At 41.4% G+C, this 13,191-nt stretch overlaps 1 protein-coding gene across 2 annotated transcripts in view; it reads left to right on the forward strand.

The window, feature by feature from the left end:
• Positions 1 to 13,191, forward strand: part of ppfia3 (PTPRF interacting protein alpha 3) — a 32,941-nt gene that overhangs the window by 11,874 nt on the left and 7,876 nt on the right. The window contains exons 12-25 of one of the 2 annotated variants that reach the window (XM_069675816.1): positions 1,687 to 1,749; positions 1,840 to 1,919; positions 2,273 to 2,441; positions 2,667 to 2,860; positions 3,618 to 3,855; positions 5,776 to 5,909; positions 6,002 to 6,156; positions 6,301 to 6,400; positions 6,490 to 6,571; positions 6,678 to 6,878; positions 10,166 to 10,231; positions 10,719 to 10,745; positions 10,906 to 11,081; positions 11,325 to 11,422. In XM_069675816.1, the coding sequence (XP_069531917.1) occupies positions 1,687 to 1,749; positions 1,840 to 1,919; positions 2,273 to 2,441; positions 2,667 to 2,860; positions 3,618 to 3,855; positions 5,776 to 5,909; positions 6,002 to 6,156; positions 6,301 to 6,400; positions 6,490 to 6,571; positions 6,678 to 6,878; positions 10,166 to 10,231; positions 10,719 to 10,745; positions 10,906 to 11,081; positions 11,325 to 11,422 (1,783 nt within the window). The remainder of the gene's footprint in view (positions 1 to 1,686; positions 1,750 to 1,839; positions 1,920 to 2,272; positions 2,442 to 2,666; positions 2,861 to 3,617; positions 3,856 to 5,775; positions 5,910 to 6,001; positions 6,157 to 6,300; positions 6,401 to 6,489; positions 6,572 to 6,677; positions 6,879 to 10,165; positions 10,232 to 10,718; positions 10,746 to 10,905; positions 11,082 to 11,324; positions 11,423 to 13,191) is intronic. The other variant, XM_069675817.1, reaches the window with a different exon arrangement.

Consider the following 13,191-nt stretch of genomic DNA (forward strand, 5'->3'; position numbering starts at 1 on the left):
TCACTTCTCAGCATCCAGGAAATTACGGGTTAAAATGACAAACATTTACTTTTATACTGTATAATTTTAGACTGAATACTCTGCCACATTTCAGAGGGAAATATTGCACTTTTTACTTTACTGCATTTATCCTAAAGCTTTGGTTTAGTCACTTTATAGATTGAAATTCTTAAGTAAAACATCAAGAATACACACACATCTGAAAAATGGAGCTCAAACTCTCTTCTTTTATCTTCATTCTTATCTGTTTTATTTAAACAACTTGGCACTCCTTTTTTCTCCATTTTTATTCTCTGGAAAAAGAATGTTAACTGATAAGTGGAAGATTTTCCTGTTACAACCACTTGAAATCTGGCTAACAGTAGAAAGCACACATGTACTTTGTGTAGTTAAATGATGTCCTCTGAAGTTTTAAAAAAGACTTTCCCACATTAAGATACGTCCTTATTTAAGGAGTTTAAGATAGGATTTTTCCCAATTTGGTTTAACAAATCATAACCAACTTAAGGAATCTTTTCTTATCTCTTTCCCTCCTAACTTATGAGGTCAGAAAATCCACATCCAACATTGCTTATCAGCATTTATATGTGTAACCTAACAACCAACGCTAAACACTACGCCAAGCCAAAAAACATTACCTTTGGTTTAAAGATACTAATACATATCCCAAACCATAAAAAATGGAGCAAACAAACCAACTAAGCTTAAGACAGACGAGTTAAGCTTGTTAACCATTTATGGGTAAATCCAAATATGTTCTTTTTGGGAAATTAACAATGATGCTGACTCAGGGGAAATAGACATAAAATCGGCTAAGATCGCAGCTGTTGACATTTTATTTAGGGATGTTCCAGTACTGATAACGTTATCAGGAATGCCTCTGTTTAAGCATGTGATGCGGTATCGGTTAGCTGCTAACAGTCAATGCATCAGTCAGATACTGTAACTTATTATCCCCCACCAAAAACATGGACATATTTTCTTCTATGAAACAGTAGACTACACAGCATTAGTTTGTATTATTGCTGCCACAACCAACTACTGTTTTAAAGCAGAGAAGAAGAACAAGTTTATAAATTAGCAAACAGCAGTGCAGTGCTAGCTAAGAGTGACGTTAAACATCACAGCTAGCAAAATGTCAGCACTGTCAGGTATTTCCCCATCACACATTTTAAGGTTGTATTTTTTATTTTAAGATGTTTAAAAGGTAAAAACACAAGAAGCAGTTCAATTTTTAAAGTTTGGCCAAACATCAGGAGAGGCAAAGAGCCAACCTGCAGCTAACGTTAGCCTAGCTTGTTTCTGTGTGAATAACGTGTTTTTGGGTCAGGATTCATTCAGTGTATTGAGTCAGGCCACATCAAATCCATACTGTGGTTAGTAATAGACGGCTCTTAATAAAAATGTTATGAGTATTATCACACTGGTATAGGGAACATCTCAAATTTCATTGGATGAGTACCGATAAAACAAGCTAGCTAACACTAGCTTAATGCTGGAAAAGTGGAATATAGGACACTGCGTTACCCTTGTAACCATGGTAACAAAACAGTTAAGATAGGATTATGTTTTCCTTATACAGGCCCCTGTTTTTAAACCTTGATAGCCAGTTTAAAGAAATATCAGAAAAAATATACCATGTTTGTTATTTAGCATTATTCAAGCTTCTCATTTTTTCTCCTCCAGAACGCCCTGTCTGAGGAACTGTCCAACATGAAGAAACTCCAGGATGATCTCTTAGCAAACAAGGTGCCTGAACCTTTTGGCCTTTTACTTAGTCGTAACAAGTAGAAACGTTTGTCCATTTTTCACCAACTCTGTCTGTTTTCCGTTTCCTAGGACCAGCTGATAGCAGAGCTGGAAAGGATTCAGCTGGAGTTAGATCAGCTGAGAGCGAGGCCCGGGGGATCTTATTCCAGGTTGGTGCCACGGAAAACTCCAGTGTGGCCTCGCCTAAAAATGTCGGTGTTTTGTCTTTTATCTTGTCAGACAGTGTAGATAAATCAGTCTACATTGGAGGCATTTAACCGTGAAAGCACTCACGGTGTTGATATTTAAACACACACACTCCCAATTCCCACTTTCTGTTCTAGCCTGCTGTAGACCTTCTCCTGCACATATCGCCATTTGTGTTCCATGTAATACCTCACCTGTTTGTTTTTCTGCGGTAACAGTCTTATTGTAGTTTCCGTCGCCGCCTCATTCGCCCCGCAGGGGTAATGACAGTTTCTTATTATCTCCTGCCATCTTATCTTCCTCTCCATCTTTCCAGTCGCTCTCTGCCAGGAAGCGCTCTGGAGTTGAGGTACTCCCACGGAGGCGGGTCCCTCCCGACAGGCTCCACCACTCACCTGGATCCGTTCGGTAACACGTCCTCAGGGGGCGTGGTCAGGCAACGTCAACGGGCCCGTTGGAGCTCCGCCCGAGAGGACTCCACCAAGGTGAGAATCTAACATCCCAAATTAGATACGCAGATTTATTTTCATTGATCTGCTTCCTTTTCTACCAAAACCTGACTCTGCACATGGAAAACTTCCCTTAACTAATGTTTAATTGATGTATTTTTTGCACCCGTACCATTTAGAAGAAGCAATTCACTTTTCCAAACAAACAAACAATATCTAATATCTAAATAATATCTTTTCATGCTCTCTCTGTGTGTGCAGTACCCAGACTGGGAGAGCGGGGCTCTGCTGGGCACCGGGTTCGAGCCGGGCTTGGATGTGGGCTGCTCCGACGACGAGGACGACGGGGATCACCGGTTTGGCTCCGAGCTGCTGTCGCCGAGCGGACAGACGGACGTGCAGACGCTGGCCATCATGCTGCAGGAACAGCTGGAGGCCATCAATAAGGAGATTAAGTAAGGGAGCACTCGAGGGAGGAAAGATGTTAGAAACACCTTCCTATATTTGTATGTTGTTTTACACAATTTTATAGTTACAAGTTAAAGAGAATTAAAGAATACTTTAAATTTTTGCTAAATACACGTAATTTCCTCTTTGGTAAGGGTTAAGTAAGAAGATTGATGGAGGGAAATTAGATGTTTAAATGTTCTCGTACATTATTCTTGACAAATAATTGTAGTAAACTTAACTCTCATGGCTTTATGGTTAATATGAAGCTACATCCAGCACCCACTTAGCTTTGGTTTGCATACTGACCTGAAACAGGGGAAGGTAACCAAACCTGCTTACCAGCATCTGTAAAGCTCCTTAACTGACACATAATAGTTTTACAATTTGTACAAAACCTGTTACCAGGCTGTCGGTTTAGCTCAATCGCGTTCCATGTACAGAGGCTACAGTCCTCAATGTGGCGTCCCCGGGTTCGACCTCCACCCTCGGTCCTTTACCGTGCCATCCCCCATTCTCTCTTCCCCTGTTTCCAACACTATCCACTGTCCTGTATATAAATAAAGGCACAGCAGCTGCTTTAGCCCCCTGTGAAATAGTACTTTTTGAGCTTAGTTCTGTTAACTTTGCATAGCTGTTTCCCCCCTTTTTGAGGTACAGATCTGACAGTGTTATGTAACTCTTGGCATAAAAACAAAAACTAAACTATTCCTTTAAGTCTACCCTGCCGCAGTAATTTAACTGTATTATGTTTAACAAAATCAGGCTGATCCAGGAGGAGAAGGAGAACACAGAGTTGCGAGCCGAAGAGATCGAGAGCCGGGTCAGCGTGGCTTTGGACAGTCCGCCCATCCCTCCGTCCACCCTGGGGAGAGACAGCACGGGACGGGGGTTCATCCCCTCGTCCATCACATCCTCCACCCTGGCCTCCCCCTCACCCCCGAGCTCCGGACACTCCACCCCTCGCCTGCCTCACTCCCCGGCCCGCGAGAATGACAGACAGGTACCGCCGGAGCGAAGGAATAAACTTCTATTCCCGTCTGCGTTGAACTTTTTTGCCTTCGCCTCCGTATCCGCCTCCCTGTTTATGCAAACAGCTCCTCCAGACAGTGAGTCATGTAAATAAAGCATAAGTAAATCATGCAGACAGGGTCAGGAGAAGTTAAGTTATTCATCAGCACCGGGCAAGACTGATTAAATATCTCGTGGGGTGGTGTGACGATTGGTGGTTGCCAGACACACTGGTTCCAGTCTTTCCGAAATGGGCGGATGGATTTCAAAAGATGGTGCAATAAACACAAAACATGCAGTTGTGGTGATTGTGAAAGTGGTAATGTCGATGTGGGAGGGCAGAAAGAAGAAGGCGAAAGGCAAGAATTGTTCACAGTATGGCACAAGCAGGCACTATAGACAGACAACACAGTGCTTAGGGCAGTTATGGAGCTAAAAAATACAAAGAAAGACGTAAAGGCAAGAGGTACCACTCCTCTCCAAATCATAAATATGATGTAAAGTTTGTAACAAAAATGAGATGGTAGAGAAGTCTCCTGATACAACAAGTCTCATTTTTATTCATATCTACACTTAAAAACATTAAAGGATTATTATTAGGTTGCAATAACCGTGACAGTGCTGTATATGAAGCCAACTTTGGTTTAGCTAAAGGCAGGGACACTCCTTAAGGCTGTTGAGCTGATTATAGATATGATTTAAATGTGACGACAGCTCTATTATCGTTGACAGTTGGCAGATAACATCATATATAGTGATACATAAACAATCAAATCTCTTGTATGCCAGTTTTTCCTCAATGAGATTTAACATGTTTCACATTAGCGACTGACATGATAACTAATGATGTCTTTTGTGTTTAGCCCATGGGTGAGATACCAGTAAATTAGCAAAACAAAAGAATGGTTAGCAAGAATGTTTGTGGTTTGTGAGTAAAATGGTCACAGAAACAGAGAATCTCATGCAAGCTTTGGATTTCTTTCCCTCCTTTCCTCCTCCTCCCAAGGTTGTTGGAGGCCATGTTTGTTTTGCAATGGGAAGTCATCTGCCGCCAGAGCTCTAGTCATTTCTGACCATTTTGTTTGTTGTCGAGTGTATTTACGCAATTTGCAAGTTTTTGCTTCTGTTTAAGTGTGTTCCCCTTCTTTGTAGGTTTTAGTCTTTGTAGGCTTTAGCTGTAGCTTAAATATTGTACACAAGGAGCAGTTAGCTCTCTGAAATCTCCCCTGGTTTACGACCACATAACCCCCCAGTAAAATGGCAAATTGTTGTTTTAACGTGTTGTTTTTGTGTACATTAAACTTATCAGGTATAATATGTTAGTTAGTTAGCTTCAGAAGTTCTGGCAGGCAGATTTTTTATCATTAGAGTTTGGGCAGAGCTAGGCTAGCTAATTCCCGTTTGCACTTAGCTAAGCTAACCAACTGCTGGCTTTGATGGACAGATAGTGTGGCATAAATCCACTCATTTACCTATCAACAAGAGAGTCTTGAGATCCCAATCCAACAATTTAATTTTTTATTAATTAATTAGTTTTATTTGTCTTAGCTAGCTAGTTAGCCTGCTAGTACACTCTGTTAGCTAGCTAGTATTACAGATGAAAGATTAATTAACACTAGAGATGAGTTAGTAAGTAATTTTTAAATAACAGATTACAATGAGCTTTATATCAAAAAACAGTACACAGATACCAAGAGCAAAACACAGAGAGAAACATTTTATTAGGTGTCATGAGATCTGTGTAGCCTGTAGGAGTCTTTTTAGCAGTATCAGAGTCTAAGCAGTCTGGGTCTCCATGATGAGCTGTTTTAGAGGAAAGATTGCTCCTAAGCACTCTGGGTGAATAACCCAACTGCACATTACAATAAATATTTGTTTTCATTTATTCCTCTATTTATAATTCATTTTACAGAACAGCAAAGATGATGATCGGTCCCTCGCTCTCCTTGACTCGACGCCTCCGCCCACTCCTCGCGCTCTGCGCTTGGACAGGATGGCCCTCACCCACCCAGGAGCAATGCTGGATGACCCCCGGGAGTTTCGCAGGTAGGGCAGCCACACATCAAAAATACTGAAGACAATGGTTTTATCTTTTTCCAGGCCTTTTTCCACTTAGTGATTTCCTCTGTCCCTCCCAGTCTCTCTGCAGATGGGAGCAGCTCCAACAGCAGCCAAGATTCCCTCCACAAGTCCAGTAAGAAGAAAAGCATCAAGTCTTCCATCGGTCGGCTTTTTGGAAAGAAGGAAAAGGGAAGGATGGGTCAACCTGGGCGGGATGGATCTGCTTCTCTTGGTAAACAGATGGATTAGATAAGGGAGTGATAACATACACTGTAGTCAGTATATTCATTCAAGAACATCTGCCCTGGCTCAGTGATATGCAGGTATCTATATGATCTTTCATTCTTGACCTTTGATCTTACTGTGTCTCCTCCAGCATCCACACCCTCTGAAGATCTGGCCTCTGGAGACCCTATGGGGATGAACAAGACCGGGACTCTGGGTCCAGCAGATAAAGACCGCCGCAGCAAGAAGAAGTTTGTGAATTATGTTCCCTTTATTGCCGCAATTTGGTACTCACATTAATATTTTGATCTCTAATTTGAACTCTTCCTCCTCTTACAAGGCATGAGCTCCTGGAGGAAGCATGTCGCCAAGGACTTCCCTTTGCATCTTGGGATGGACCCACAGTTGTATCTTGGTTGGAGGTACTGTGTGATCACGTAAACCAAAAGAATGGTGGATCATAATTGGCTTCATTGACTTTTTTAAATATATTTACTCAATTATATATTTTGTTGTGCATCCTTGCAGCTGTGGGTGGGAATGCCGGCCTGGTACGTTGCAGCCTGTCGTGCCAACGTGAAGAGCGGAGCCATCATGGCCAACCTGTCGGACACAGAGATCCAGAGGGAGATCGGCATCAGTAACCCGCTCCACCGCCTCAAACTGCGGCTGGCCATCCAGGAGATGGTGTCCCTCACCAGCCCATCTGCCCCGGCCAGCACTCGATCTGTGAGCAAACATTCATCTTACCATAAAAGAATAAAAAGATTAACACAAATATGTTCACATTTCATAGGTGAAAGGTTGAACACCTTTATATGTTAGTGTTTCATCAGGGTCTGATTACTTTTTATTATTACACGTCCGTGTTATATGCTTGATTCTGATTGGTTAATCACAGTATTCCGAGGTCTGCTATTTCTCGGTAACAGGCCGTTGCTATGAAGAACAGACCGTTGCTAGGGATGCGGCTCTAATCACACACTCCGGAGGACTAACTGTAATCATATCAATCCGCCAAAAGAGGTCCGGTATATTTGACGTCGGCTTGTTTACAGAAGAAAAAAAAGAAAAGAGACAAAACAACAGAGAGAAAGCAATAAAGGTTAAACGATGCAAAAACTGTAGGCTACGACAGAGAGATCTACAAAACTGAAGACGCCACGTGAAGGAAACATTAAAGAGAACACAGTACGAAATACGGCAATGTTTATAGACGGTGAATGGAAAAGTGAACAGACTCTGACAGTGACGAGACAGAAAGCCTCCATCAGGCTTACTTATCTTTAAGTGTGAGAAAACAACTGAGTTAACTGTTCCCGCTCTCACTGTGAGTGGTAAGAACTATTTTTAAACGGAGATATAATCATTTCAAAATTAATGAATAATTTCCAAATCAATATTTAGTTGTTCATCCATGAAAACAGTAAAAACAAAAACGAAGCTTTAGCAGGAAAAAAAAGTTTGAGAGGATCTTTCTCTCACCAAAAATGTTTTTGTATTTATTTTCAGTGATTAAAAAAGAAACATGATCCTGGCAAACCCTGTTCATTTTTCTCAACCTACTTCACAAATGACAAAAAATAATCAGAGAAATTATCCAAGAAAACTTTTTTTTCCCCACCTGGCAAAACATTTCCCCCACCTGTTGCACAGATGGAAAGCAACATTAAAGATCAGACTTTGAAAATAGATCCCAAGAATTTTGTTTATCTCATTGCCTCTTAGGGCATCCATATAAATCCAATGGAGGATGCTGTAAAATAAACCAGATTGTGTTAATTGGAATGTGTGAGAAGTTAAAAACACAGATGCAGGAAAAACTATATACTTAATAACATGAAGTGTATCCTGCATGTGATAAATGTCGAAAATAATTTAACTTTCCACAGAAGACTGACAGCACACTACGGCTGTGATGATAAAATCCCACCTATGTCCCCTTGGAAAAAGACTGGGCCACAAAAAGCTCCATTTCCCCCAAACTGTCTCACAGCCACAAAGACAAACCAGATGTTGAAAAGTGTAGTAAAACTGTCGCACGCACACACATTTCTGCTTTTAAGAGTCCAGTTCCAAGAAAGATAAAGTCAGAAAAAAACAAGAACCATCTTCTACTCTTGGTCTGGATTGTCTTCATGTTAATTCGCTGCAGGATTCACAGTAATGAGACGAATGATCAGTCACGTGTTTCTGCTCAACACGTTTAACAGACAGTTCACACAAAGCAGCTGCACCTCTTGTTCATCAGAATCACCATGGCAATGAGAAAGCAGTCTGCTGTTGTGGTTGGTTCAAGTCTGTGATGTGGCTTTTCTTTTTGGCTCAGCGGTGTCAAGTCAGTGCTTCAGGCAGGCGAGAGAATATAATGTAAAACATGAAATCTATGTTATATACAAATCATGAATCAAGATTAGCTTCGCTTTGTTTTTTTCATCTTTTTCCTACCAGCCAGTTTCATGTAAGCTTTTTGTGCTAAAATCTTAATAACATTATCGACTTGTACTGAAACTTTATCATTGGTTCTAATCAATGACTGTGAATAAAGATGGACGACGCGTCTCCATCTGCTCTCATTGTTCAAAATTGAAGCAAAAATACCCCCGAGGCAGGCGCTTCCATCTTGCGCTGATGACGTAATTTGGAGCCAGAGGTGAGAAGTAGAGATCAGCGGGTGGAGCCGCTGTAGCCACTTCCGCTAACCAAAATACACACTTAACTTACTTGAAAAAAAGGTTTAAGTCCCACATGTCGTCGAGTTTAACAGCAGAACAGCTTAATTGTGTTGGTCTGAAGCAGACGTTCACAGATATGGAAACTTCAATGTTTGTTTTAGTTACGTCTCCTCTCACTGTTCCTCCACCTCTCTGCTTATCGGGAACAGATCGGCTGCAGGAGCCGTATTTGTCAACAGAGCTGTCAATCATCCTTTTTACAGCATCAAATAACTGATTAAAAATAAACTTGTCAGAAAAATGAAAACTTGGACGTAAATCAGCATGATAAGAACTAACTATAATGACAGAAACCATGTTTGAGAAAAATGTATTTGGCGTGTATTTTGATTTTATAGTTTGACTCATGTCCCATCTGATAACATGGAGGAGGCGGGCTTTATGACCTATACTGCAGCCAGTCAGCAGGGAGCGATAGAGAGGGTTTGGCTTCACTTTTAGGGAGCTGTCATGTTGTCCATATTTTTATACAGTCTATGGTTCTGATTAATTTATTGCTTGAAACAAGAATTAACAGAATGATAAAGCTAACATGTACAAAACTGCTCCGTCAGAGGCAGAATTTGTTATCTGAAGCATTTCCTTCTTTTCTTCTCTTCACATGTTTAAACAGATGATGATTCAATGGACTGTTTTACTGTCAATCTTACACCACAGCACAACCATCATGTATTCCTTTATAAGCAAACCTACCCTGAGTTATACAATTGTTTTACATCCTTAAGATGGTGTTAATTTGTATGAACGTTTAGCAAAGAAATGTATTTGCCAAATATTAATTACTCTCTGAAAGCAAGCTTATATTATTTTAAGTAAAAGTATATTTAGTCATGATAACTTATTTGAGGCACAATGTGCTGTTTTCTGATGTGATTCCTTTGATATTTAGCCTTATTTCAGGATTAGCGCATTAGCACTAGATGCTAAATCAAACAGCATTTTCCCACCGTTTTGCATAACTTGTTTTTTTTACTTTTTTTTAAATTTGTTTTATTGTATATTTCCTTAAAACAGTGAGTTATTTTAAGCACATTTCCTATAATTAAGAAACTATTCCTTAAGTCTTTACCATATCAGACAAATATGCCTGTTTCAGGGTCGTCTGATGCTAGATATATCTTTACTTGTCATTCAAAATCTTGGCATGTGACATTTTGTTGTTCTTTTGGTAGCTGTGCTTTTTCTAAGAAATATGATTTCACCATTTTTTTGTTTTTTTAATCTTACTTTTCTTGCAATGCTTTTATTTCACGGTTTTACTTTTCTATTGTTTTTCTTTAGTCGACCAGTAACGTGTGGATGACCCACGCAGAGATGGAGTCCCTGAACGCTGCCACCAAACCTCCGGTCAGTGCCGCCTTCTGTCCCATCTTTGTCTCACAAACCCTCTTTTAAGTTCTTCATTATTATTTCACTCGGTTTTGAATTATTTTTAACGTCTTGTCTGGTTTGAATCATGTTGATGAGTCTCCCCCCCTTCCTCCTCTTCCTCTCTCTTGTTTCTTTTTTTGACTTTCTTCCTCTGTGTGTGTCTTTCTTTCTTTGTGGGCCCAGGCCGTAGTGTCGAGCATCGTCTTCTCTCCCTCTGGTTGCTGTTTCTGTGTGAACTGCTTCCAACTAATTACCCGTTCACTAACACACTATTCCTCCCTTTTGTCCTCTTTTCCTGCTGCTGCTGCTGCTGCTTCTCCCTCTTCCTCCTCTTCCTCTGCTTCTCCTCCATCATCTCTCCATCCGTCCACCCTGCTCTCGACCCCTGCTCTACTTTCTCCACCTCCACGTCTCTCTCTCTCTCTGGCTCTCTCTCTCTCTGTCTGCCTCCTCGGCGCTGCAGGAGCTGAAGGAGTTCAGCTGGGATCAGGTAAGGATCAACGGCACCTACATTTGAAAAGTCAGAATTAACACATCATGACTGTCAGTAATTTGATCTCCAGTGAGGCTAACCAGCGTGAGTCATGTGCACCATCACTTATCAAGCTGAGCGTGAATCAGCGCTGATCATCTGCGGTTGTCCCCTCCAGATTCTGGCCTATGGCGATATGAATCATGAGTGGGTGGGGAACGACTGGCTGCCCAGCCTCGGCCTGCCGCAGTATCGCAGCTATTTCATGGAGTCCCTGGTGGATGCCCGCATGCTGGACCACCTGACGAAGAAGGAGCTGAGAGGACAGCTCAAGATGGTTGACAGCTTCCACAGGTAGAGCCATAACTCACACACTCTGCTGTCACACTCTCTCTTTCTGTGAGGGAGTTCTGCTGTTGTTGTGAGACTCTCGCTGCTCAGGTGTGTGTCTTCAGGCCCTCTTTAACTTCTGTTGAAGGGGTCAAAAGGAGTCGGATTGTGTTAATGCTTTCTGAGTAAAGGTGAAAGTGGAAACACGCCCCTCAGTTAACCTTAAGCCTCAGCCCGCTCACCCTCTGCCTCTTTGACCTCTCCCAGGGTCAGTTTGCATTACGGCATCATGTGCCTGAAGCGTCTCAACTACGACCGCAAGGAGCTGGAGAGGAGGCGAGAGGAGAGCGTGCACCAGAACAAAGGTGAGCTCTGCTATTATCTCATTATTCTTGCCCTGTCCGTCTGACCTCATCCACCCAGCTAATTCCTCCATTCTTGCTGTGGTATTGTCTTTTTCAAAGCATACCTCAGTGATGACTCGATAATTTATTTCATTGATCTTTTATGAACCCATCATTTTAACTTATTTTCGCACTTCTAACTCATCAAGACCAAAAACATTTGACTTAAAGAAGGGGGATTATGTCAAATGTATGTTGTATAAACTAAAGACTAAACGTGGGTGAAGTTTTAAATCTGTAGGTAAAAGTATGTTGGAGTAATCCCCTGCTTAAAAAAGTCTCAGTCTGCAGGCTTGCTTGCTTCACAGCGGACTTCTCCAGACGCTTCACTTTGTGATGTCACAAAGTGGAGGAACTCTATATTTGGGCATCTGCCCGAGACACTTCCTGCCCCTGGCACAGTTCAAGGACACGCCCAATCAGAAGAAAGTGGGCTTGTAGGGGCGGCGTTTCTTAATGGGACAGAGCTGACTGAGTCGTTTCAAGCAGAGGCTGTATGAGGGCCTGCACAGAGCACCAGTGTGAGAAAAATTAGGAGTTTTTTTAACTGTAAATTATGCTAAGCTACTCCACAGGTATCACAGAGTGAAATATGAAGCTTGATGTTAGCATAATACCCCCCCTTTAAAAGCGAATCCCTTAAATCGGTCGATCTCAATGTTGGAGCTGGTACCCCCTTGGTGTCCTCGATGGCGTTCCAGGGGATTATTTCACTATAAAAAGTAACACAGTGACAGAATGTGTGACTATTCTGGTCGTGGGTTTAATACACTCATTGTGCTAAAACATCATTGTGCACAAAATGCCATCAGAAGGGGGACCCTGGGACAAAATCCTATCAACGCACAAGGCCCTACGATGTACCAAACACAACACAAATCAGGAAAATCTCACACCGAACATCACGAATATTACGCCGTAATCTGTTTAGCAGAATATAAAAATAAAATCAATCATACAGAATAAATAGTTCACCTCACTAATCCAGGGATGTCTTCCCAGTGAGCAGCTGGTCAGACATCCTCACAAGTCTAATCCCAAGAAGAGTCATCTCACATCTACGTGTGACGTTTGGGGGGTTCCCATCCCATGATGGTCTAATCCGGTGTTTGCTCCTAATGGAAAAGCATATTCTGTAACGAGGCGCAGGAAAGACTGATATAGTTGTGTGTGAGTATGTTATTGCATATATTGACATGGACTTTGTTCGGGAATGATCCATGCGCTTTACCTGCTAAATTATTACTAATTAGAACTAACATCCATCTAAATAAAAGCCCTGTTTATATTGGTCAGTATATGAAAGAACTGTGCTCCTTGCAAATTGTGTTTTGTCCTGGTTTGCTGATAGTCTCCACTTTATGCAACCTTCATCTGCAACATCAAAACGTGTTTTTAAACCTGGATCCTTTTTTTTGCTGAATTTGGGGTCTAAATGATGACTAGGTACCAACAGAAGAGTAAAGAGTAAGATCATATTTCTTAACCACAATTAACATTGCTCTTTTCAAAGCTTTAAGACCCTGAAGACAAAAACAGTTATTTCGTATTGCACCAGACTTGCAAAGTTTGTTTGTGTTGGTTTGTGACTATGCTGCTTCAGAAAGTGCTTTCATTCGACCCCGAAGGATTACGTTGCAGCCATTACATTAAAATCTGCTGGAGCAATTCATAAACTTTTTGTTCCTGTTAGACCCCAAAATGTGAAAAAAAAGTTTGGGCCAAAAAAA

This window comes from Semicossyphus pulcher, unplaced genomic scaffold (genome assembly GCF_022749685.1).
Source record: "Semicossyphus pulcher isolate SPU_LCO1_2020_fin unplaced genomic scaffold, fSemPul1.0.p SCAF_25, whole genome shotgun sequence".
NCBI lineage: Eukaryota > Metazoa > Chordata > Actinopteri > Labriformes > Labridae > Semicossyphus > Semicossyphus pulcher.